At 43.6% G+C, this 25,806-nt stretch overlaps 2 protein-coding genes across 2 annotated transcripts; one reads left to right on the forward strand and one right to left on the reverse strand.

The window, feature by feature from the left end:
- Window positions 1–4,836: 4,836 nt before the first annotated feature.
- Window positions 4,837–5,543, forward strand: LOC131282210 (cuticle protein CP14.6-like). The gene is made up of 2 exons (XM_058311620.1): window positions 4,837–4,872; window positions 4,946–5,543. The coding sequence occupies exons 1-2, from the start codon at window positions 4,858–4,860 to the stop codon at window positions 5,387–5,389; spliced, it is 459 nt and encodes a 152-aa protein (XP_058167603.1). The 5' UTR covers window positions 4,837–4,857; the 3' UTR covers window positions 5,390–5,543.
- Window positions 5,544–9,201: 3,658 nt separating this feature from the next.
- Window positions 9,202–24,647, reverse strand: LOC131293998 (uncharacterized). Its single transcript, XM_058322047.1, has 7 exons — window positions 23,420–24,647; window positions 14,629–14,697; window positions 14,418–14,551; window positions 13,688–13,888; window positions 13,011–13,611; window positions 12,063–12,178; window positions 9,202–11,985 (listed from the first exon to the last, which is right to left on the reverse strand). Exons 1-7 carry the CDS (start codon window positions 24,645–24,647, stop codon window positions 9,253–9,255), a joined length of 5,082 nt encoding a protein of 1,693 aa, XP_058178030.1. The 3' UTR covers window positions 9,202–9,252.
- Window positions 24,648–25,806: the final 1,159 nt, after the last annotated feature.

A 25,806-nucleotide genomic window follows, 5' to 3' on the forward strand; every position in this document is an offset into this window, starting at 1 on the left:
CTGACTCCATATGAATTTTATGCAAAATAATATATTGTCAAAATGAGTGGCCCATTTTTCTTTTAAATGAACCAAATTACTTTGATTTTAAAGGAAATGATTTTATCTCCGCTATTTGAATTTTTAAATCATTAAATTATTTGACTTTTTGATTGTTTTTATTGTTTTTTATTAATTTTATTAAATAATACTAATGTTTAGTAAAATCTTTTACTAGACAAATTTTAACATTTTTTTTCAATTGAATTGAATTGATAACCTGGGACGTTATGGTTTTATTTGTCGCTAATTTGTGTTGTACAGTATTCGCACGTTATTCCTATTCGTCTAAAATACGTAGTACTCTCATCCGAATGTATGACATTTTGCTTTAGTCGTATTCAGGCGCCGATATAAAAAAAAAAATGGCCGAACTTGGACGTATTGCATATGACCTAACTTTGGCAGAGATTTATTAGACGTTTGTTTAAAATCCAATTTATAATCAAATTTTCAGCACCCAATCAACCGATCGGGTCGAGTCCATCGTTTTCGCTGGTGTCATCCGATTTAACCTTGATGTTTGCAACATTATCCTGCGGTTATAGTATTACTTTCCACATTTTTGCTTTTCTATTTAAGAAAAAAAAACTTTGATCCACTCTGCTTTGTCCTTAGCAAGGGGGTCAAAAATTTGTTTCGGGTGTGGTTTTCACTATAAATTTAATGCATTAAGCCAGGCTAAAATTAACATAACTTGCTATTGAACCTTAATCCTTGACAGCGAATCTTTATGTTCTGTTCGTTAAAATTTAAAATAAATCTTTTGATTATTAAATATTATATGAGATGACATCAAATCTTGTACGGTAAAATATTCAGAAATGCAATTTTATTTTGTTTCATTTAGGTTAAAAAATTTGTAATCCAAATAATAAAAAAATCAGTGCTTATAATGTTCACATTACTGCAACGATACACGTTAAGAAATATTGCGATAGCAGAAGCGCAAGCAATAAAATGAGAACTTACAATAAACGTTGAGATCAATTTAATTAAAACGCTTACCACTGCACAATGGCCATTTGCCGGGATGGAAGTCAGAAATCCAACTTAGGTATAACGTTTACAAACCATTTTTGCTTCAAACTACAAGATCAAACTAAGAACTACCCAAAAACTTGAGCCAATGCGTCCAGCCAATTCTGAGATTCAAAAGGTCAAAGTCCAAAGTTGCGAAAAAACCGACCGAAAATTTGAAAAAAATTATCCAACTTTGCATATTTATAACTCTTGCATTTTTGGTTCTATTTTTAAAAGTAATACTGTTTTGGAAAGGTATTTTATTTGTCTTTAAAGAAAAAATATAGAATTGGATGCACAGCTTGCATTTTTCTAAATATTATACAAAACGTATCAAATTACTGATAAAATATGAAACAACTTGAAGTTCGACATCTTGCCAAACAAAAAGTGCGCGGAGTTGCGTAAGTTCAAAGGCGTGATATTATAGCCTGATATGTTTTCTTTTAAGCCATGAAGAGTTTACCTGCGGATAGGCGCAGAATCGAAAGTTATTCAAGTTTTTAATACCATGAGGAACATATAATAATTTTGGATTAAAAAAGGTATTTTACTGTTTTCATATTTTTGTAAAGTACAAAAAAATAAAGTAAATCAATTGATAAATCATAATAAATGACTCAATCGGACAATAAGGACATTTTTACGTAACAATAGCTTCAGTAAAATGTGCTTAATAGCTTGTCACCATAGCATATAGCGCCCCCTTGTGGGATTGGGTGGAATTACTTTTTTGAGAATAAATTTCATATAAAACAGTTATAAAATACAGTTTGCAGTATGAAACAATTGAAAAATAATTTTATCCCGGTATTTACTCTAAAGTGGCCATTGTGCACTGTCAAACAAAACGTTAAACAGAGCTCAAGTCTTTGCAGCTTCCCGTTCGTCGCTTGGCCGGCATAGAAATCTTTCGATTAATTCCACCCCTTGCAGGAGGAAGCTCTTGCAATCAGTGTGCCGACACGCGAGTTCCCACCTAGTCAGCTGGGCCGGTCGTCGATATAATCAAAACCGGTCCCATTGACCGCTTCCATCCTCTCTCACCCCCCTCCTGTCCTATCATAATTTTGCGTTGAAGATTTGCAACAATTACCGACCAATTTGGGGGAAACCTTTCTTCCAAAATACATCAACGGAAAGTTCAAGGGCACCAAGATCGGCTCTAATGAGGATGTACTCAATCGACACCTTTTTCGACGCGTGGAGGATATCAACGCACAGTTTACAGCTGATGCGCGACTTTTTTCGTGGCTCCTTTTTCTTTTTTCAAACTATAATCTTGGGCGGAACGATCGTTTGATTAATCCGCGGTCATAAAGGAGGCTTCATCGTAAGATATCAACCGATGTCCGTTGGGACTGCATGGGTGAGTGGGGTGCGAACGTTTATCGTTTAATAATGTTCCCTCATTTATATTTCTGCTCGCTGCCAGCGGTCTTGTAAGAGAGCCAGCTTCGCATGGGTGTTTTATTATTTTATTTTATTTGTCAACATCCTCCAACCACAATGGTAGCCGTATCGATGCACCTGATGGGCTTCCGTCAAACGGGTTTTTAGGTTTCTATCTTCGGCGTGTCCCAAAACTATGTGACTGAACACATCATAATCCTCGTGGCGACCTTAACACGTATCGCATCCAGCAGACACTCCAATGGGTTTGATATGGTTTGGGGAAGAAGAGAGTTGTACTATCTCTCCCATATGCCTCTTCCATCACAGGGAGTCACCGCTATCCAACAATCGGAGATGGATCACTCCTGGGAAAACGGTTCAACGTGTTGAAAGGCAATCAAATTGAGGATAGATGAAGATCGCTGGAATAAAGTAGTTTTAAAAATAGTTTGACACAATTGAGGAATTTTTCTCTTCCAAATGTCTTACTCTTTTCTCGTTAAAAACGCAATTTTTGTTACAACATATGCTCAACAGTTAACAGCTATTCTTCACTTAATTAGTCCAGAGGATGGCCTATTCAAATTTCTATGCAAGAGAAGGTCCTGCCAATTTAAATCGGACAATTTTGTAAAAATTGGGAACTAAATCTAAAATAAAAAACTACTGTTAGATATAATCTGTTTATATAAGATATAAGTATAAGATTGTTGATCTGAATATAGCATAGAATAGAAGGAGCGATGTTTTAAAATTCCCATAATTTTCTACTTATGTTTTCGATGATACGCAAATATTGCTACTTATTTATAAACATTGTAATTGTTTTTAGTTTAAAACAGAGTTGTGAAGGGAATGCTAGGGAAGGAATTAACATTGCATGAATTCTAAAATTCAATAAATAAGACTTTGAAAAAAAAAATAGATTGAGATATCGACCTTCTAATAAATAACTTACTAGAACAAAAAAAAAAACAAAACAAAAAGACCAACCGAACCGAAGTGGAGTTCTCCAGAGTCAAAGCTCGAAGTTGTTTCAGCCTACTGGATAAATATTTGTTGTTGATCGAAAACAGTGAGGGATGGTAGAGAAAAAATAACAACTAGAATTTCTAATTATGTTGTTAATCTTTATTCCATTTTCCCTTTGTTAAGCTTTGTATTGCTATGCAAATACGTTTTTCTAGTATTTCCGCTTGACATTGCAAGCCTAAGATTTAATTTGATCAAATAGTTGTCCAACAACACTTGCGACTCTCGTTTGCACAAAAACTTATACTAGCAGGTGGTTATTGGCACCGCAAGGAACCGGATCCTTCAAAGTACGCGTGCTTCAAGTACTGCACAACCTAGGATGGAGTGCTTCGATTGAATAAAATTTGTCGAATTTTTTCGCAAACGGTCGAGTGAAAATTAAACATCACCTTGAAAGACCAACAGCCGGGCTTGCGTTCGCCTGCCGTTACCGATTGCCAAAAGATCGTCTCCCTCCCTCCCGACGCCGCTTCCTTTTTGTCAAGGGTCACACGTCAGACAACCTTCTCTTCCCACTTGCACTGGTTTGAAACGAAACTCCTAGCGAAGAGTCCCAGCCTAGGCCGCGCCGTTCAAAGGTTGACCGATCATGTATGTTCGTGGCCGCCCGTTTTTTTTACTTATTTCGGGCCGGCCGGTCTCCGAATCTTCTTCAACTTGGCTTGGCGTCTATTCATAAATCACGCCCGGCGAGCACGGGCGAGACGACGGGGACCCCGAAAAAGTGCAACCATCTTCAGCGGTCTCCATGCGAGATGCTCATACATGCGCCTAGAAAGCGAACTGCAGGGATGTGCGTGTGTGCATGATGCTGTGTGTGTGTGCGCGCTTATAGGGGAAATGTTAACGACATTTAAGCAGATGCAACACTGGGAAACCGGCGCACGGGTGGTCACACGAACGGACGATAGAGGACTTACCCAATAACGCATGACGTCGTGCGTGGATGAGCGGGTGAATGGGATGCTGCGACTCTGCCTAATCAGGAGAGCAGAGCCAGAGATGAGCCAGGTGTGAACACTTTGTGAACTGCCATCGACACTACTACCGGGGTGTCGACTCACACATGCAGCGGGGATGCTGCGTTAGGGTAGGCTGTGACTTTTTTTCGTCATCGTTTCAACCGATTCGGCGGGTTTACTTTTTCGGGAGGTGAAATGGCATCGTGTGCAGCAGAATCATTCGTCTGGTAGTGGTGGTGGATACTGGACTGTTTCGAGCCGGGCCAGGACATGATGATCATCAGTATAAAAACCGAACGAAGCACCCGGAATGATAACAGTCGAACAGCTCACAGCTCAGCAGCAGCAGCAGCAGCAGCAACACTTTTCCACAACCCAACCAACAACGCGATAAGCCTTGAAAATGTACAAGCAATCGGTAAGTTCGACACATCGCAGTAGCCTTCGGAGGGCACTTGACTCACCATTCCATTCTTCCGTCGACCACACAGATCGTCGTTCTTTCGTGCGTTCTGGCGCTCGCCGTCGCAGCACCGCCTGCTTCGGCCCCAGCCAAACGGTCGCCGGGCGCCGGAGGACCGGACGCCGATGCCACCGTGGTGGCGCAGGAGCAGATCATCAACGAGGGCGGCTCGTACGCGTACAACTACGAGACGAGCAACGGCATTAAGGCGCGCCAGTCAAGCGACAACGGAGTGTCCGCCGCCGGTGAATACTCGTTCGTCGGTCCGGATGGTGCTTCCTACTCCGTCGTGTACGTCGCTGACGAGAACGGCTTCCAGCCGCAAGGTGCCCATCTGCCAGTTGAGCCGGCCGCGCCCGAGCACGTGATCAAGCTGCTCGAGGACCTCCGTGCCAACCCGCCCAAGGATCCGGAGTTCAGCCTCGCCTCGCTCGAAGCCACCCTGGCCCGTCTGCGTGCCACCCAGGGCTAAGTGCTTTGCGCCCTTTCCGCCCCTTCACCGGAAGCAATCCCGAAGGACGAGGAATTGTTTGTACATATTTCAAACCATCGCGTTGGGTTCTTTTGTACATAGGACACATAAACACATGAACTTACACTTACACACTATTACCCACGTCGTTGTACCTTAAAAAGCGGACGTTAACCCGACGTCAACTCGATATTAAACGTAGTAGTCCAATTTTACAATTTTATAGAATCAATAAAAAAAATGTACGCAAATGTAACTTACACTCGTTCTATATTATTGTTTCCGCACCGAACAGTTTCAGGGCCAGCAATGTGATGGGGTGGGTTGTTCAGCGTTACTATTTACTCTGAATCGTCCTGCGACCATCGCAGCGTGCGACATAAGGTCGGCTTACATAAACCACGCGGCGTAACTAATATTTAAATCCGCGCCGCACGGAAGGATGATGTTACGGACCCGGGTCGGCTCGTCTCTGTCGTTTTTTCCCTCCCCGTTTCAATTGATTGCGAAAGGAAATTTATGCACCTACGCCTGAAACGCGTGACCCTTTTCGTTTCGTCACTGTTGTTGCCCAATCAATCTTGTACGGACGCACAATCCGCCGGCCGCTTGACCTGATGGTGACATTTTCATAACGTTATCTTGGACCGTAGTGTGAGCCGAAAAAACGTGCGCGCGCGCGTGTGATATTAATCGTTCATGTATAACCGTAATCCCAAAGGTCACACCATCTGCTCGTCGTGAACTCGTGAAAAAAAATAATAATAAAACACAATTTCAAATAAATACTTTAAATCATTAATTTATTTCCTCTAGAGGGATGGTGTTGTGTGAGGTGTTTCAAATCCTACCGGTTTTTTTTTTGTCGCAGTTTTTTATCTGCATTCATTGCTTCACCCCCTCCGTGATACCAGAGGCATTTCAATTGGTCTTAGCTAGTCCGTACGTGTGGTTTGTGTGTTTGTCACGGGAAGAAAATGAACATGATACAAGGGGCGAAACTTTAGTACATAATATTAATCTATAACACGATGTCTCGCTAACGGTAAGTTCTATCTCGCTTTTGCTCGCTCGAATAATAACTCATTCGGAACGGGGGCTCTGCGCTGTTTGATACAGGTGTACAGCGTTCAAGGAATCAGGAAAATGAACGGAAAAAGCCCAACCGGGCCTAACGGGGCAAAGAAAGCAACAACGGAGCACACATTCGGCTCGAATAAGCTTTATCTAACTATACAGAGCATGCGTACGGGAAACATTTCTCTCCGCCCACACACAGCAAGGGTCAGAGATGGGTGGAGTGAGGAAAAAAAGGAACCATTAATTCATGTTTTTGCATTCAATTGCCCTTTCTCCTCTGTCTTGTGTTTCTACTTTTACTAAACTAGATTCATGATTTGTTTTACTTTACACTCCTTTCCATTTGCAAGTCCTTTGCTGCAAGGCTTTCGCGGTACTGACTCCTGCCTAGGCTTGTTCCTATCAAAGTGTAGCATATTTATATTTATATAAAATAAACAATAACAAAAAAAAGTAAAAATATTCGCCATACATGTTAACCGTACTTCCGTAACTACTGTCGTCTGATGCTACATAGTCCACGATGATAACTGATAGTAACACGTATTAGCACACTTGACACTCTCTCTTGATCGTGCCTTTCTCTGTTCCTTTATATTTCTTTGTTATGATATGAAAGGTTGGTGCTTTCCTTCTTTGTTTTTTTTTGGGTGTTTCTATGACCGTATATAGAGTACTGCAATGCCGACCCCCGTCGCCACACATAACGCTTAAAATAAATGTATATTATAATCTTTCGCCTGTGTTCTTACACGAATAAATCTTAACTTATTAAAGAAACTTGGTTTTCTACTACTACTACTTTTCCCTACCTCGAATCGAAGAGCCTTGCCTTACCTACACGGACACGTTTTGCGTCAATGCGTCAATAAAAACCGATACCGGCCCTGCGACTTTCATCTTTATCCGTGCATCCTCAGCGTAGGTCGACCACAATACAAGAGTGGTACCTTTCTCGATTATACTACCGGACCTCCTCTCAGTGCACGGCTCTTTGACGTCCTATCCTTAAAACTGTTCTTTACAACTCACCCGCCCATCGTGCCTAAAACATTCAATACAGGTATTTACAGTCGGTAAGTTGCTTTAAAAATTACTCAAAAGTGCATGCCGCTAAGGAGGTTCATGTGTTCATTCCCTTGTTGTGGGTTTCTCTTGGGGCACACGCTTAAATGTTTATTTAATATCGTAACTAATGTCCTTTGCATTGAAGGTTGCTGTGGTCTGCGTAGTAATTCGCTGGCCTCAACTAATTTTTTTTCTCTCTCGTCTTTAACCGACCCACGTAAAAGTTTACCATCGATATGGTTCTATGGGACAACAGAAAAACAAATATAAGAAGAACTACGATGAACGATGTTATCAATTTTACAATAATATTAGTGTCCCTCAAGTACCTTTACCGAAACTAATTGCCCTACCACCCCCTTGTGTGTATGATGGTGGTGGTCCTTTGCTCAAGGTAAACTCAACGATAAACTTGCGTGTCGTACTTTGGTACTGGTTTACTGTTTGAATACTCTCCTCCCAAAGGCTCTCGGAGCCCATCATTTAATAACCATCATGGCATCCGTAATGAATTGATTCTTACTTATTTTGTTATTACTTTTTCCATACACAAAGCAAAAACCAATCTCCCCGTGTCCACAATTGTTTGTTAACCACCCTATGGTTGGGTGACACTTTTTTCCAAGCGGATGAGATGAGATTCATCATGTTGTTCTGTTGGAAGTCACGTTCATGCCAAGGATGATGTGCCACGGAATAAAATGTCGAGAAGGATACATTTTCCATTTCCTGCTAAATATTAAGTGCACTTTTATTGTTGCATTTCTTCGACCAACGTTTCAATTGAACAACTATGCTGCAAGCTTGCTTTCATCACTACGGAATCCGCGGGGCAGGTTTCTTAATTTGTCAGTTACAAAAACGGTCTGATTGAACGAAAGAAAAACACGAAAAGTTATTGATTGAAACCATTCCAGTTCCAATCGTCCGTTCGGGTTCCATTTCCAAATGGTAATAAAATAAAGTTAAAAATTCATTCTCACGGAGATTTTAAGTTTGACAAATTGTACCTTTTCTTTAAATAGTGTACTGCATTATTTTGAGATGACGAATGCTTTCGAACCAAGTTCGTACAGTTCAGTGTCTGTACAATAAAAATTCCCCGCTGATAGCGGAGTGGTCCGTACATCTTCATATACATATATATAGATATATATATACATATACAAACCGACACTCTCTAATAAAGAATATAATTCTATCCTTTTCCTTTATCTAATTCACACACGTAAACAAATGTTGTCCTCACGCAAAATGTTCAATCAAAATTCTCTTGATGAACATAAGGGGCAGAAAAATAATTAAAAATCGTACTAAAAACGGTGTGTAAACTAACGAAACGGTTAGCGAGCTGCATATATGTGCCGAATATAACAAATGCTCCCAGATACATTCGTCCTATGGAGCCCTATGACCCTATGGGATACATCCTGTCACACATTAATTGTAAAAGCCCCCCCCAATTTGACCACAGTCGACGATGTGGCGGAGAGGAGTACAATGAACAAACCTTTGGAACTTTGCTACAAAAATACAGCTGGAAAGTTGATTTTAGGATTAAATAAATAGGATTAATAGCGCCCTCCTAAACACTTTAAGCTATCCCCCCTAGGAAATACACCTCCCCCCCCCCCCCCAACACCCCACCCCACTACACTATTCCATACTTTCCCGCCGTTCGTCTTAATCCCATCCCATTCGTCTGCACCTCAAATTTACCAATCACGTTCCTGCTTAATCTGAATGCTTAAGATTTCCATGGGTGGGTACTTTTCTTCCTCCTGCTTCATTCGAGCCAACGTACGCATCGTCCGCTTGCTGTCACCGTAGTACGCGTAGTTGGTACACTGACGTTTGGGGCGATTTTCGAGCTCTTCGTAACACGATATTTCTCTCCGCCGTTTGGTAATGCGTTCCGGCAGCTGTGGTTGCCGTTTTCGCCGTTTCCCATGCTTGATCGCTAACTCCCATTCGTAGTAGCCAAAGAATCGATAGCACTCTTCTTCACTGAAGCCAGCAAACGGGCCGTCGGCCTCCCACTCGTCGAAGCCTAGCAGCATTCCGGCGGCGTCATCGTTAGGGTCATCGCTGGGGCCGGGGCTACCGTCCGGTCGAGGAAGCCGACGTTCGGTATCGTAGCAGACAAAGGCGAACATCTCGTAGTCTCGACAGGACCGAAATTCTGGCTCCTTCTTAACCATGCCTTCGGGCGATAGGTCCACTAAACGCCTCCAATCCCGCACGCCATCGGCTGCTGCTCCGTAGCGAGGTGGCGAAGTGTTTTTCGATCGCCGTCGACTGACCGATTTTCGAGCATCCTCGAAGCGAACTTTCATGCGTGGCCGCTGGTTGACGATCTTCTCCTGGGGCACGTGCAACGATATCACGTACGGGCCTACGACTATCTCACCCTCGCCTTGTGTTTCCAGTGGTATGCTAATGCCGTTTTCCTCCGAAGGTTCCGCGGCACTCAACGTTTCACCTTCGGTAATATCCGCATTATCATTTGCAACCATCGTCCTTTCGTCGCTACATTCCTCGGTGAGGTTATGTTGATACTCCATTTCCATTTGGCTAGATACCAGTGTACACGCCTCCATTTCCTCCTCTGGTATCCGGTATTTTTGCTCCTTTTCCGTCGTGACCTCCTCCATCACTACAACCACCTCATTATTGTTGCTTTCCTCTGTGGCGGTCAATTCTTCCGTACTGCTACTTTCTGTAACCAGCTCGTCCGGTTGTTGCGTTTCTTCATTGGTCGTTCGAACGTTTGCTTCGTCGTCCTCAACGTCCACCACGATTTCGTCAGTCTCCTCCTGTTCCTCTGGTAGTGCGGTCACCTCCTCACCCGATTCCTTGTGTGTCTTCAGGTTCTGGCTGTGGGATTGTTGCTGCTCCGGCTGAGACGTTAAAACCGCGTCCGCTGAAACCTTCGGGAGTGGCGTAACCACCAAATCACAAATTGGGGTAACAACATCTGTCGTCGGAGTTTTGATTTCGACGTGTACCGGCGATTGCTCTTCCTCATCTTCATCATCAAGAATGACCACGCATGAGCCATTGGACAAATTCCGGTCACGCATTGGGCTGCCGGAGAGCGATAGCGAGCTTTTACTGCTCTTACTCCGACCGATCCCGCTCGAAGTGCTCTCCTCAATCGAGCTGCTGTACTGTGATTCGATCGATTTTGTCGATGACACCTCCGGAACGGTGGTCGTCCGCTTGCCCGAGACGGCAGTGGTGGAGGGTTGGTGGTGTGTTTTAGTTGCTGGTCGATCGCCGTTTTTCCGATTGCTGCTGCTGCTGCTGCTATGGTTAGGCACTGTGGTGGTGGTCATCGGTTTGTAGCTGTTGTTCTCCGGGGCCGTCGTCGCAAGCTTTAACCGGGGCGGTACTTCTCCCTGCAGCCGGAAGCCCTTCTCCTCCGCCTTCTTAAATGCGTCGAACGTGTTACGCACGGCCTGGCGTAGTTGTTCGAACGGTTTTCTCGTTCCGTGTCGTTGCGACGAGCTCGACACGGGAATGATGTCCGAGGCGTCTTTCTGCTGTAGCAACCAGTTGTGGTCCTGTAGCTCCTGCATCGTGATACGTCGTTCGGGGTTAACCGTCAGCAGAGAGCGCACGAGATCCTGCGCACCGTCACTGACGCCGTGCCACGTGCTGGTGCTGAGGTCGAACAAGCCGCGTCGAATGTTGCTGGTAATGATTTCGGTCTGCTTCGCCGTCGACGCCAGATTGTCGTGCCCAACAAAGTTCTGCGGAATGAAAGGTGGCTGACCGGAGAGCATCGTATAGAGGATGACACCGAGTGACCATAGATCGGCGGCCTCTAGCGCATACGGCTGCACGGACGACGAAGCCGAAGACTGCACCACTTCCGGCGCAACGTACCCTAGTGTTCCGGCTGGTTCCCACGATGCTATCCGGTCCGATGCCTCGCCGTTCAATGCCTGGGCAAAGCCAAAATCTATCACTCGTAACCGCACCGAACCTCGCTTTCCGCCCCGTTCCAGGAGGACGTTCTCAGGCTTCAGGTCCCGGTGGGCAAACCCGCATCGATGGATGAACGCAACTGCGTCGACTAGCTGATGGAAGAGTGGCCGCACCTGGGCCTCGGTCAGACGCTCCGGACAGTCGTTAATGTACTGCAGCAGCTCGCCTCCGTCGACCAGCTCGAGCACGATGTAGACGTAGTGCCGATCCTCGATCAGTTCGACGAACCGCACTACGTTCGGGTGACCCTGGCAAAGGCGCAGTGCAACTGCTTCGCGCTGTGCGTATCCCGCCGTTTCCGCGTGATTGAACAGCACCTTCACGGCGTAGATGGTTCCCTGCTGGTCGAAGCTTCCGAGGCGCACCGGCCGGCACTTGAGGCAGACTGAGTACGTGCCGACACCGATCGCTTGATCCCCCGTCAGTTCGTACTTCTTGAAGAATTCCGAGTATAGCTGCGCGAAAGACAAGAAGTAGTGTGGTTTACAGCAATGGGTACACGAGAGCGGGAAACAATTTATAGACCTCTTACCTTCGAGGCATTTTTTCGAATTAAATTCTCCTGCGGCCGCGTGTTGTGAATTGGCACAAACTTGTTGCGATCGTAAACTTTACATGACAACAGCTTGGGCGAAACAAATGAGTATCCTAAAAGAAATAATCAAACAGAGAAGATGTGTTAACACCATTGTGGTTTGAAAAGTACTGATGATTTTAACTTCAACAATCTACACGCTGTCCAATATATTGTCAAACAAATTGTTTCATAACACAACGTCGGATTTTTTGGTACTAAAAACAATGAAAGCAAATAATTTTATAGTTCAATTACAGCACATATCGTTTTGAAATAATACTCCAGTCAATGTTTTACCAAGTTCAAACGTTTTTCAAACCCGTTTCATGCGACACACAAGGCTTCCATCGACATTTTGTCTCACATTCGAAGGATTATGGCATTAGAATAAGAAAAAATATGGCCACCTAAAATAATTCATTGGATTGAGGTCTAGTAAATTGGGAGGACAGAGTCTGGATTAAAAAGTCAGTTAAATTATTTTCGATTTTTGACAATTTAGATCCCTGACGTCTTTCACAGGACTACATGAACGACTTCGGGGTGGACCTGTTTTGGTCATCAATCCAGTAAATCCTACTATACATTTTAGTGGTTCGATACACAAATTATGTGTTCCAGGATTCTTAAATATTCTTAAAATAGTGTATGATTGCGTTTCTTCTAAGATCTTTTTTTCTTCATCTCAACCTGGAACATTTTCATCTTTCATTATAGACGAACATAGAGTGATAATAATCAAACAAAACTTTCAATTGCATCTGTAAACACAGTAAAATGTTAAGAAAAATATATAGAAAGTATGGTAACTGTACATGGAAATATATTGGACACGGTTCAATTTTTCGCATTTATCTTGCTCGGAAACATGCCCTACGGCGTTACTTAGCAAGCAAAACTCACCTCTAAATAACCGATGGCCGTTCATTGGTGGCGAGCAAGGTTTATCAACCGATTCCTGCTGCGTGAACTCCTCGCTGAAGTACGTCGTGTCGGTTTCGCTTGCGACGACGGGTTTGAACGGTGCCGCCACTTGCTTCGCAACGAGCAGGTCCCACTTGGTCTCCCGCAAGAACGGGTGCATCTTTAGCTCGTTCGCGTCCTGCTTGCCGCTGCCGAGGCGCTTCCTCGGGTCCTTCGTCAGCAGCTTGCGAATGAAGTCGGTCGCTGCATCCGACAAACGGAGCGGGATGTTTGCCTCGTCCTCCATGATGCGCCGGGAGATCTCTTGCTGGCCATCGTCGTTGTGGAACGGCGAGACGCCGGTCAGCAGCTCGTACGTGAGCACGCCAACCGACCACCAGTCGACGGACGTGTCGTGGCCGTCCTTATTGCGCGACTTTACGATTTCCGGCGCCATGTACTCGATCGTGCCGCAGAAGCTGTGCGCACGTTCCTTCTCGTGTAGCAGCTCACGCGAAAGGCCAAAGTCGGTCAGCACGATGTGCCCGTCCGCATCGATCAGTATATTCTCCAGCTTGATATCGCGGTACAGGATTCCCAGCTGTGCATAGATGGAAGAGGGGGGACAAGTTTGTTAGTTGTGAGATTCACTCATTTCGCCTGTTTTTCAAGCTCACCTTGTGCAGCTGCTCGATGGCAACGACGATTTCGGCGATGTAGATCCTTACTTCATCCTCTGTAAAGCTTTCTCGCTTGAAAAGATGCGTGAAAAGCTCACCGCCAATCACGAAGTCGAGCACAACGTACAGCTTCGAGTCGGTCTGGAAGGCGTAGTGCATTGTGGCCAGGAATGGCGCATCTATTATTGCCTCTAATATCTAGAAATAAACAGAGTACAAATTTTAACTTAATATGACGGATTTTATACAAATGCTTAAAGTAAGTATAATATTGTTCGTAAAAACCACACTAACTGTAAGGCCTTCTGCCCGGACCTTCCATCAAATCCATCCTGTTACGTCGTCATCACGATGTACAAGCTCCACCCGATTCACTTTTTAGTTTCCTTCCTTTACTTCATCCGGGAACACTCACGTAACCCATTTTACCAGAGAAAGTTAATCGCACGAAATGTGCGCTCCACAAAAACACATTCCAACCATTCCGATCGGGCAAGTCTACACACGATCACGAAGGTAAACTTGAAGCACTCCAGAGAGAAGAAAAAATACAAAATTTCCATCCAAAAAAAGGCTTCCCACAAAGATGAGGCCTTCGAATGGGACGTGCGATTTTACGCTGGCTCTGTGCGATTGGTTTAAATTGTGTAAGCATTTGTGCACGTTCTTGACGATCTATTTCCCCTTTTGCATATGCACCGGAATGAATAAGACTTCGATGCCTTACCTGACGCTCGGTTCGCGTGTGCTCCGCCGTCTTTTCCTTGAGAATCACGACACACTTCCGAAGCACCTTCATGGCGTAGATTTTATTCCTGTCGATACCGGTAAGCTTTCGCACCAGGAAGACCGTGCCGTATGCTGTGAAAAACCGAGAAAATAACGTTAGAAACGGGGATCCTTCGAGAGGCACAGAGCGGGGAATAAACGCCTCTTACCTCCAGTTCCAAGCACTTTCAGCAGCTGGAAGTCGTTTAGACTAACCTTGTCTTCTTCGCATAGTTGAACTGTGAATGAAAGAGGCAAGGGTAAAAATTCAGGAATTAGTTTGGTTTGATTTGGAAAAAGGTTAGGTTAGTTGAATTGGGTTAGTTGACTCCCTAAAACCATATTGGACAGACAATAGATATTGATTACAATAGTATTGTTTTTCACACACTACAATACAAAACAGTTGGTGCTCGTAACGTTTAACTCTTGTATACATTGTTTTGGAATTTTGCTCGAAAGCTTTTTAACGGTATTTTTGACCGCTCTTCTAACTTCCTAATTTTTAAAGATTTTTTAAATCCGTAATAGACCGGGTCAAGTTTGTTTGATTATAAGAAAACCCCTGTTTTGTTTAAAAAAAAAATTCAGCCATTTTCGAGATAATGAAAACGAAAATGTTAAAATAACCGCTATTTCGATTCTAGTGTTTAATTAAAATACGAGATTTAAAAGTAAATATTAACGAAATTGAGTTTTCAGATCCTCAACAAAGAACGGTATCACGGCACCAATCGATTTCGAACATTTTTTTAAGACAAACGCTAGTGTTCAATAGCCAGCATGACAATTTTCCCGATCAGTTGGAATTCCTCTAACGGACTCGAAAAGTAAACTGGCTGCATGCCGGTGTGGCACATTTTATTGGCCGGCCTACAGTGTGTCAAACGGAACGAAACCGGACAAAATGACTGTGCATTAAAACTGTGATTGAGAGCGAGAGTGTGAGCAAAGGAAGAATTGGATGAATGTTGGCTTTCAGATGTGCTTCGAGAGGCGGGCAACACGATGTTTCGGTGGGCGCAGTGAGAAGAAACATGATTTGATGACCTACTTTTCTGCTCTTCGACCACCTTTGGTGTGTCTCCACCGGCTTTACGGTGGTGCTAGTAACAGTAATGGTAGTAGTAGTAGTAGTAGTAGTAGGAACATTGGTGCACATACAACCACAAAAACGTGCCGTCACACAACCACCCCACACCGCCACAAAACAACACTACAGACCATTAGTTTCATTGAAGGTTGCACTAAATGCACTCAAGGTAACCGAGCTGCGCGCATGTATTATAACAAACCATATTTCGTTACGCAGTATTGGCACACTTATCGGTGCGGGAAAAAGAAAACATTTGGGGAAATGATTACAACATTTTTCGTCAAAACAACCTTTGCCTGTTGCTTTAAACAATACACAATAAAAAGGGGGATTTAAAAAAATGCACTAAATGTTCCGGCTCACAATACGGTAAAAGCAAAACAAAACAGAAAAAATAATCGCTACAATAATCGAATGGAAAATTTAAAGAGACGTTTTCGTTCAAGAACTGTTACTTCCTAGAACTAGAGGAAAATACAGAGCACATGAATGGGAGAGGGGCAGCAGCGTACATGTTTGCGATGGAGCGGTAAAACTCTACCCTCTTTACATAACCTCGCCAACTTCCCTTGCTTCCGCCGATAGAGACGGTTGTTGTTTTCTGTTGGAAAAGCGCCACGCAAAAACATTTTCCGCCGAACGAACGAAGGGAGATAGACATTTTCTCATTGCTTTTCATTGCCCAACGTTGTTGGGTCGCACACCGTCACAGGCGGCAATGTTGCAGTGCAGAGCAGTGTGCGTGCGAGCCGTCGGGGTTGAAGCAAACAAACAAAAAACACCTGTAGCGCCACCCTTCTCAGTGGCAAATACTATATACACCGACCAACCCCCACCCGGCGTTACGAGTGTTTCTGTGTGTATTGACCACACACACACACAACCGCAGGGAATTCCGGTTTGAATTCCTGGAATGCAATGGGGTGGACCAGGCGGCGGGGCGTCGGTGTTCCGTTGTGCGATCAAAACAACTTCGGGGTAGACTAGCCGTCAAAGCAGAACAGACGTTACATGGTGTTACATGAAGAATGATCTGCGCTGGCTGACGGTGGACTACGTTCCAGGAAAATATTATTTAAAGAAGATGGATCACTTGTCATATTCGACCATCTTCGTCTATGCGAATAGTATAAAATGGCGCATCGCAATAGTATAAACTCGGCATCGTTAAACGTTAAGCTCTCTTTTTTCCGTTCCCTCCCATCACAACATTACACAAATTCACCGTTTCGCTATGTCACGTTCTGGTTTTCTCTTTTATTTTTAAACCCCCGTTTTGCGCCCAGCCGTATTATTTGCTTTCCCGTGCCCAGGGGTTCATGAAGGTCGAATAAAAAAGTTAGACAAACAGAAAAGATTCAAACGACCGATGTGTAACCGCCACTACGCCACCTCCTGGGTCGCGATGTTGTGGGTAGTTATGCAAAACTGTGCCTTCATCCAGGCCGCAACGTAAAGAAAACGTATATTTGTGCTTCACAGCGACTTTCGACAGTGGCCGAAAGATTATCCACGGAGAGCGCAAGTGACGGCGGTAAGAAAGTGAAAGTTAGAAGATGACCAACGTTCGCAAAGATAGCAAATACCTTGGACGAAACAAAAATGCAATGGAATGGAAAGAACTGAATGGTGGGATACCTTTAATTTTTTTTTTCATTTTTATAAAAATGTTCTCAAACACATGCGATTTTATCCACAAAAAAAACTTCATTTTTATACAACCAGGAAATGATAAAATAGCACCAGCTTTTTCAACAGTTTCATCTTTTTTAATGCAAAAAAAAGGAAGGAAGAAAATTTTACTTTCATTTGAGGCGAGCCCATACGAAAAGGAGTGGTGAAAGCAACGAGAGTAAAAGCGTTATTTTTTCACAAACCGGAAGGAAGTGTGGTGCATTGACGTGGTGAAATAAGCGGGTTTGTTTTTAATTCCGCACCCATTGCGCACAGCTGTGGATTTCTTTAAATTATATGTCAAAATAGGGGGCTAATAGAGATGGACTTTAAAGCTTGAACGCGTTGTCGTCGTGGAGACAATATGGTCGATTTGTTTTCAATGACGCACTTTAAGATGGACAGAAAACTAGTAGCAACCGGAATGGAATCGTTGTTTTCCTTCTTGAAACGTGTACCAACCCAGCATACTCACTCATCTGCCGCTGATAGGCAGACGAACCTGATAGACGACTTGTAACTGGAGGTGGCAATAATAACTTGTTTTGTTCTGTTCTTGCGTAGAGTATGCAGATGCGGGAGGCCCCTTACCCCGGGAGTAAATAGCTAAGACCGGAAAAATGAACATCGATATTATTCATCACTTATATTTCTCGCTTTGGTATACTTTAATCATAAATATTTTTGGTATACTTTGATAATGCTTTATCATTGTTAATTTCCACTTTTAAAGCCTTGGTAGAATATGTTTTCGATTGTCTTGTTTCCGCCCGACCTTACCGTATGGCTCAAAGTGTCTTCGATTCACGGGCCACCATCAAAAGTATGCATTGCACCTAGTAATTCCACCTAGTCTTATGTATGTTTCATTCATATGAATCTTTGCTAAACCTAAGATTGATTCAGATTGATTCATGATTCTTTTGGAATTCGAAACTCAAAACATTGATGAATCTTTCGAAATCATAATGCATCATCTTCATGAATCTTCCACGAATCTTCATGATTCTTTCATTGACGTGGATCAAGGTAGCAAAAAACGATGTCCCTCTCCTGTTTTTGGTCTTTACTTTTCTGTTCTTTTAACATTATTGGATATTTAGGATTCAGGAATCTCTCTTCACAATATTCGTGAATCTCCAAAACGAAGCAAAGATTCATTCATGAATCTGAATCGAAATTATACAACTCTAATTGCTACCCATTTGAAATTGATCAAAGGATTTAATAATCTTTCTGCTGATATAAGGACGTAAATGTATGTGTAAATAAAAACGCAAGCAATAGCAGTAACAAAAGCTTTCCTTTGTACGTAAACTACTATAAAGAAGAACTGTGTTTGAACTGAACTTGAAAATAAAAATTACTACTACTAATACATTCCCGACATTTCGAATAAAATCTTGCATAGCTGCAAAATCGGCGTTTCTTTATGCGTCTTGCAATTGCTGCGAAAATGCGAAAGCTTCACACACGCATACACAAATGCGGCTGTTTACTACCTCTAGTAAACGACCACTAAGCCACTAAAATACACAAATATGAGTTACAGAGCTGCATCGAAACTCCTGCAATGAACAGAAAAAGGAGGAAACGAAAAAAAAACAACCAAATAAAGCAACCAAAGCAGCAAGTAACGGCGGACTACGGATGCATGGGGCCTCGTATACGCAAACCGCACAAATGGCAGCAGATTTTGTCTGTTCCATCGACGGGATATTTTTAGATACCTTGCGATACCCCACGGTCAGATTTGCACCCTTTATCACAGCTCACTGCGACATGTTTCCAATGGTAAAAGATAATTTCCACCATCTGCATCGAATAAGCGCTCCCTACAGCGAATTTCGCTCCAAACGCATGTAGGGGAGTTGTTCACATTTATAAAATTCAACATTATAAAGACTTCGAGCCAAGGTGGCTTCTCTCGTCTCTAAACGCATGTAGCAGATTCATTGGTAGAAAAAAAAGCAAGCAATTTTCGACAAATTCTATAGAAAGCAAATTATTTCAATTAATATTTTATATACATCCAGTTCCACATATTTTTCCTCCTCTTTGTTGTCTAGGTCCACATGGCTGGGGTGAACTTAAAGGGAACCAACTTAAGAAGAGTACGAAATACTCTTTACCGAATGAGACGTCTATATTCACAGATAGAAAAGCTAAAAACGTCTAGACAAGGTTAGTTTCGAAAGGTAGCAAAGACTTCACAGACGCAAAAAGGCCAGGCCTTTGCCGCACGAGATTCACTTGCCGGTGGTCATGGTTTTCACCGCTGTAGAAAGATGACCTGAAATCGCTCTGATTTTTTCCTTTAATGTTCCTCCCTCGTCGCATTTTAGTTGCCCTTAGGGTAAAGGCTACTTTTTTGGATGGCGATGTGTTGGTGTCTGCCGATCGGGTTGTGCTAATCTTGACCTGGGAGACGACAGAGCACACCGACATTAACCCCTGTGCCCGGTTGCCCACAATCAGACATACCCCGGGTTTAAACGAGCATCCCAACAACCTTGACGAAGGTTGTCTGGCTCATCACCACCACCGTCCACATGCTACTCTCCCAATATCGTACACCTTTAGCTACCACCCTTTATCGAAATGCACCGACACAGCGAGCACTAAGTTTTCCAGACAAGAGAGTAAGCTCTTAAAAAGGTTTCCCTTCGGTGCTGGATGGACTGCTTCGAAGAAATATAATTCTGCAAACCATAACGTCCCTATCGCCTACGACATGCTGTCTAGACGAACGTCTCGAAAGTTTATGTTCCAAAATTGCTACATAACAAAGCGTATAGTCGACTCGGGGTGGATCATATTCTGAAACAACTCAAGTTCTAATTAGTATTAGAACAACTCTGATATTCTGGTTTACAAAATGTGGGAAATAAATGCAATGTAAAATTATTTGATTTTTTTATTTCTATATTAGTAAGTCAATAGCAGATGTTGCCTAAGAGCAAGATTTTATTAAGCTTTTCGAAAAAAAATTTCCGGCAACATAATAAACAATGATATGAGGGGGATTTGTTCTTCTTAATTAAAGTTTCAATATTGATAATGAAAACAGCGAAATGGCGACGGATTAATCGATCGTACAATCTAAATTAAAAAAAAAAAAACATAAAACCTCTTGGTGGGGAATCCCACTACGGTTAAATGGGTTAAACATTATATTCTTTAGCAACCTTAAACCAAACGGATAGTTTCAAACCAAGCAAAGAATTTATCAAATACAATCTGCATAAGCCTTCTTGTCTATCAAAACAAAGCATGGTCACCACTACTTTTATCGTTATCAGTTGCTTGCCACATCCAAAACCGCGATTTCGATTCGACGGCACATTGCCTTACAGTCAACATTTATGATTAAAGGCCACCACAACATACGTTAAACGCGCTGGGTGATGTGCACAATACAATGTTGTAGCCTGGCGATGACCCCAGAGACACCTCGACGGCTTTGGTCGACGGACAAAAACTTCTGCCTGATCGAACCGTTTAGCCGAAGGCCGAAAAACTTAAGGTCAATGAACAACAAAATTATGCACACGAAGGTGACGACTTGAGATCGGTGGTGACAGTTTGCCAAGGGGAAGGGAAGTGTCACCTAATCTATGAACCTTTTACAGTAGTGTTTACTATCATGTACGGGAGTTGGCGCTGATAGTAAGATGTGTGAATCAAAAATGTGTTACTATCGACATTCTTATTTTCTACAGTACTACATTTTTTAAGTAGTATTTCTCTCCTTAGCAAACGTTTGCGTTAATAATTTTACATCGTATTTATTTCCCACATTTTATAAACCAGAATATCAGAGATGTTCTAATACTAATACTTGAGTTGTTTCAGAATATGATCCACCCCGAGTCGTGTTGCACGGAGCACAAAGATCAATAAATTACTATTTCTGATCTATTGTACGGAGGTTGCAAAGATCAAAGACAACACGCCACAATTTTTCCTAACTTGTGTCGCTTTTAAAATAAGCGCAAACTCCTGAGAAAACCTTCGCGATGCTAGCCCATCGAAAAAAAAAATAGATCATCAACGTGTTCGTTGTTTTGCAAAACACGTTGCATTACACTCACAAAACACCTGCAAAGCAAAAGTAAATGGCATACACAAGTTTCTCCTTAGATCTTGCTCCATTTTGTCAAGAAAACGTGAGCCTGAAGAAACAACCAAAACAACTAAAGCAATGTTGAAAGTCAGAAGCACATAAAGAACAAAATAATAAAAATACCGCAACATTGTGTTGGCCCACGGAAACTAGCGGTACCCGTAGGGGTTGGCCACGGACGGGCGGAACGATACAACCGAAGCCATAATCCAACAGAAAGAGGCCACGATGACGGACATCTGGGTAGGCCGGGGGCTTGGAAATGGTGAACATAATTTGCTCCCAAGTGAATTTTAAAGTGAAAATAACTGTTATTTTTATAAATCTTTCCAACCACTTTCTTCTTCTTTGGTTTTGCTCCCGCACACCCATACATTTAGCGGAGGGTGTTGTGAAGGGTTAAGAAACGAATTCCAACGCCAAGAAAACTTGAAAAAGCAAAACCCAGCACAAATTCCCGCAGCTTTCTCACTCACAGCACCGGCTTTACCTCTCGCTCACATGCGCACACATGTACGATTATGTTGGATCCGATGTTGTTTTTCTTTTAAATCACGTTGCAGTGACGCTGCTAGCCCCGCCTGGCGCGATTGTAGTTGTATACGCGCAGCATAAACACTACCGCGAAATGCGTTACTAGATCAATAGTAACGAATCTCTTCTCTCGGAATAACACAACAGGCGTGTGTATGCGTGTATGCTGTCGGTGAAGTTTGACAGCTGGCTGCAGTTTCCAAGAGAAGAAGGCGCCTCTCACGACGAGTGTAGCTGTGTGAAATGTTAGTGCATTTGTTTAGTGCATTTGCGTCGTGTAAACTGTGCTACTAGTAGTATTTGTTGGCAGCAAACATTGCTTGGTGTGCGTTTATCTCTAGTCGAGCTACTATTATGACCTTTTTTCATATTTTCTTATAGGTAGCGAAATGTAAAATGATAAACGATTCACGTGAAACAACTTTTTCTGTAGAATTGTTACAATCAAACATGAATTTGAAATCAACCATCAACCATCAAAGATGAAACAAATTTCAATGTCATAATGCTTAAAAAACTTCCGACAACAATATATTAAACTTAAAAGGCGAAAAGGGACTTGCTTTAAAGTCTCAAAGCCGTATCGTAAATTGCCGATAATTCTGTTCTGTTTAACATGTGGAAATAAGTACACCAAGGCACGGACATTATTTTCTAACCTTCATCACGCGCACAAATACACATCTCATTCTGCAACGATGTGTGGTTTATTTTTATAAAAAAAAAGTCATATCGAGGTCAAAGTCAATTTTATTTCTTCAAACTACCGAGCGAGTAAGTGAGTCAATACTACCGTGGGGGAGTATTCCTCTGAATGGCTTTGAATACTACGAGCCTCCAAGAACATTGTCAGCCTGTTCCCTTTAGCTCGAATCTACACTGCTCGCATCAGCACCTTCATCATCGTTTTGTCCAACCAACACCGCCAGGGGTAATGCGCACTTCCATCCACGGATTCATATGCAGGTTAGAGGACAGGTTCACCGATTTTGGGACGTTGAGCTCATTTCTACTGCGTAAATCATAACTTTTGGGGCCCACTATACAATTACGTTATTTAGACGCGAAGACCAGGAGATCGGACAAATGAAAGGCAAAAATAATGTTTAGCGTTTAAGAACTTTTATGATAGTTTAGCATCGACACCAATTATGCCAAGAATCCCGATTCCTATTTTGCTAGCAAATGGCCATGTACTCGTAAGAATTGGTTTTAAAACCAGTTTGATTTCGACTGAGAAAAATCCAATTAATTTTGAGTATAGTTATAACTTGGAGCCATTCTTGTGAAGTCTAGTGAAAAACATTCCGTTAAGATTGGCGAACGGAAAACTCAAAATAAACCCTCGGCAATTTTCCAAAAAATTTAAAAGATTTGCAAAGAAATGTTGATTGTTTTAAGCATGTGATTGAAATTTATAGTAATTGATTACTGATTAAGAATCAGTACAAATAAAAAACAACTGTTATCAATCGCTCCACAATGCCAGCACCTTCTAACATTAACCTTAAAGCGAAATTACTTTACTCACCTTTGGTATTGATCGTGGTAATTCTGATCATCTCCTGGTCCCGGTCCCGATCGTCTGGCGCGTTGGTTCTGGTGCCGGTGTAGATAACGTCCTGATCTTGCTGCGGAACATGCTTGCCGTTGATTGTATTGTTATTGGTGGCTCCCATGCCGCTGCCACTGGCCGTACCACCGTTCCACTGATGCTGTCTACCCCCTGTCGCATGCTGGTTCATGTATTTTATCTTGAGGAGTTGCGCATCCTCGTGCTCCTCTACATCGATCACCTCCTGCACATCGTCGTCCTCGTCCTCCTCGTCATGTTCAGCAAATTCATTAGCATCTTCTTCATCGTCCACTTCAATAATGCCTTCCTCTTGCTCCTCGTCTTCCTGTTCCATCCCGTTGGTATAGTAGTAGTCATCGTCTTCTTCACCTTCGACCGTTGCATACTCTTCACCTTGTCCTTGCTCGTACTCTTCCTCCTCTACCTCCTCACAGTCCTCCACAACTTCCTCCTCCTCGCCACCATCCTCTCCGTCTTCCTCATCTTCAACTGGCCAGTTATCCAAAGCATCGTCCGGCCCAGCCTCCACACCATCCATGTCATCATCCAGCTCATCCTCCTCGTCTTCATCCTCGTTGGCTTGGAGCGACGATGTGGTGTCGGCCGTTCGGCGTGCCGTTCTTCGCTTCGAGGAAGGATTCACGAGTTCCTCTTCCTCGTCCGCCTCCTCCTCCTCGTCACCCTGCTCTTCCTCCTCATCCACCTCCTCTGCCTGTTCATCATTATGCTCTTCGTCCACGCAGTCAACATCTCCACCGAGCTCTTCATCCTCTTGGACCGACTGTTGTTCTTCCTCGTCACTGCTTCCGTCCGTATCGATCACCAGCTGCGTTGGTCGTACCATGGCCATCGGCCGGTACTTGGTCCCTTGGCTACCACCGGCAGCAGCACCTCGTGCAACCATCGCGGGTTGTTGGGGTTGTCGCTGCAGTTGCTGAATCTTGTCGGCGACAACATGCTCCACCAGCAGCGCCGGATGGATGGATTCCGAGAGCCCTTTGCGCGTAGCTGCTGCCGCACGTACTTTTCCTCCTCCTCCTCGGGCCCTTCCTTCCGGACGCATCGGCACATCGAGGGCACGAAAATTTTCACATAAACTCTTTTCCGGTTCCGCAATCCTACCAGATGGGGCTGGCGGCTTAGTGGCAATGGCACCAGCACGCGTACGACTTTTTGGCCGCATGATGATTCTCAGTTAGTAATCGGGATGTATCGGAATGATCCGCCGTCCGGACAGCGGATATCCGAACACTTCTCGGCAATATGTAACCAATAGCAACCACAACAATTTGGGTACGATTTTTAAATGTTTGTTTCTTCTTTTATGCACGAGATGATCACACTACGGAACACGAAGAAACCAATTTCCCCGCACGCACCGTTTCAGTTTGGCCCCCTCGCGGCGAACGAGGACACACACCACTTTCCCTCACTTCCTCTACTGCTGCTTGCTTCTATCACGAATGGGACGTCGACGGACACTGTTGCGTACGGTTTCTTTCGTCAAGTTGTTTCACGTTCGCGCCACGATGGCAAGGCATTGTGTTCACCAAGCGCGTTTGCTGCCCTTTCCTTTTGCGCACCAAAACCACGTTCGAACAAAGCACCACACAGCGCGCTTTTTCACACTCTATCTGAATATCGGCAAACTAGAGGAAACATACGAAAGATTAGGAGTTATGCCGAATTTCTTACGCACTACACGATCAGCATGACTCGTGACTCAACCACAAGTTTTCTGGTAGGATATTATTTTTTACGTGTGCTGCTACCGACTATCAACTTAAGCCAACCTCTTCTCACAACTGTGATTAAGCAAAGCAAAACAAAAGAACTTTTCTTTTTTTTGGGAAACTAGAGTGTCTTCTACGGGGAAATCCGTCCGTGGCGGTACTGCGCGCATCTACAACTACCGAGCATCGCAGAAATTCCGACCGCTTTCGCTAGTCTCTGACTGAATGGAACATGTTTTCCTGTACCCTCGTCGCACACACATCGCGGTATCGCAGCCGAAGGAGTAAAATCTCGCTTACTACTACTGAAAACTCTTGGCATCCTCTCTCTAGGGGTTCGTTTTTCTCGCTTGCTCGCATACAGTGTGTCGCGAGAACCGCGCGCGGTGTAACGGTATACCTCTCGCGGAATTCCCACAAACACTGATTAAATGGTCTAGGGTTACAAACAGGAACCGGAGGGTGGAAAAACAAAGGTGGGTCCGAGAGGTGGTTGGAAGGCAGCAACAGAGAGGAAACATCCCTCAAACGCGACGAACCGCGAGTGGTGGGCAGTTTTCCGCTGCAGCACCCGAAAACAGCAGGTTGCGCGGAGTGGACATGTGCGGG

This window comes from Anopheles ziemanni, chromosome 2 (genome assembly GCF_943734765.1).
Source record: "Anopheles ziemanni chromosome 2, idAnoZiCoDA_A2_x.2, whole genome shotgun sequence".
In the NCBI taxonomy this organism is placed as follows: Eukaryota; Metazoa; Arthropoda; class Insecta; order Diptera; family Culicidae; genus Anopheles; species Anopheles ziemanni.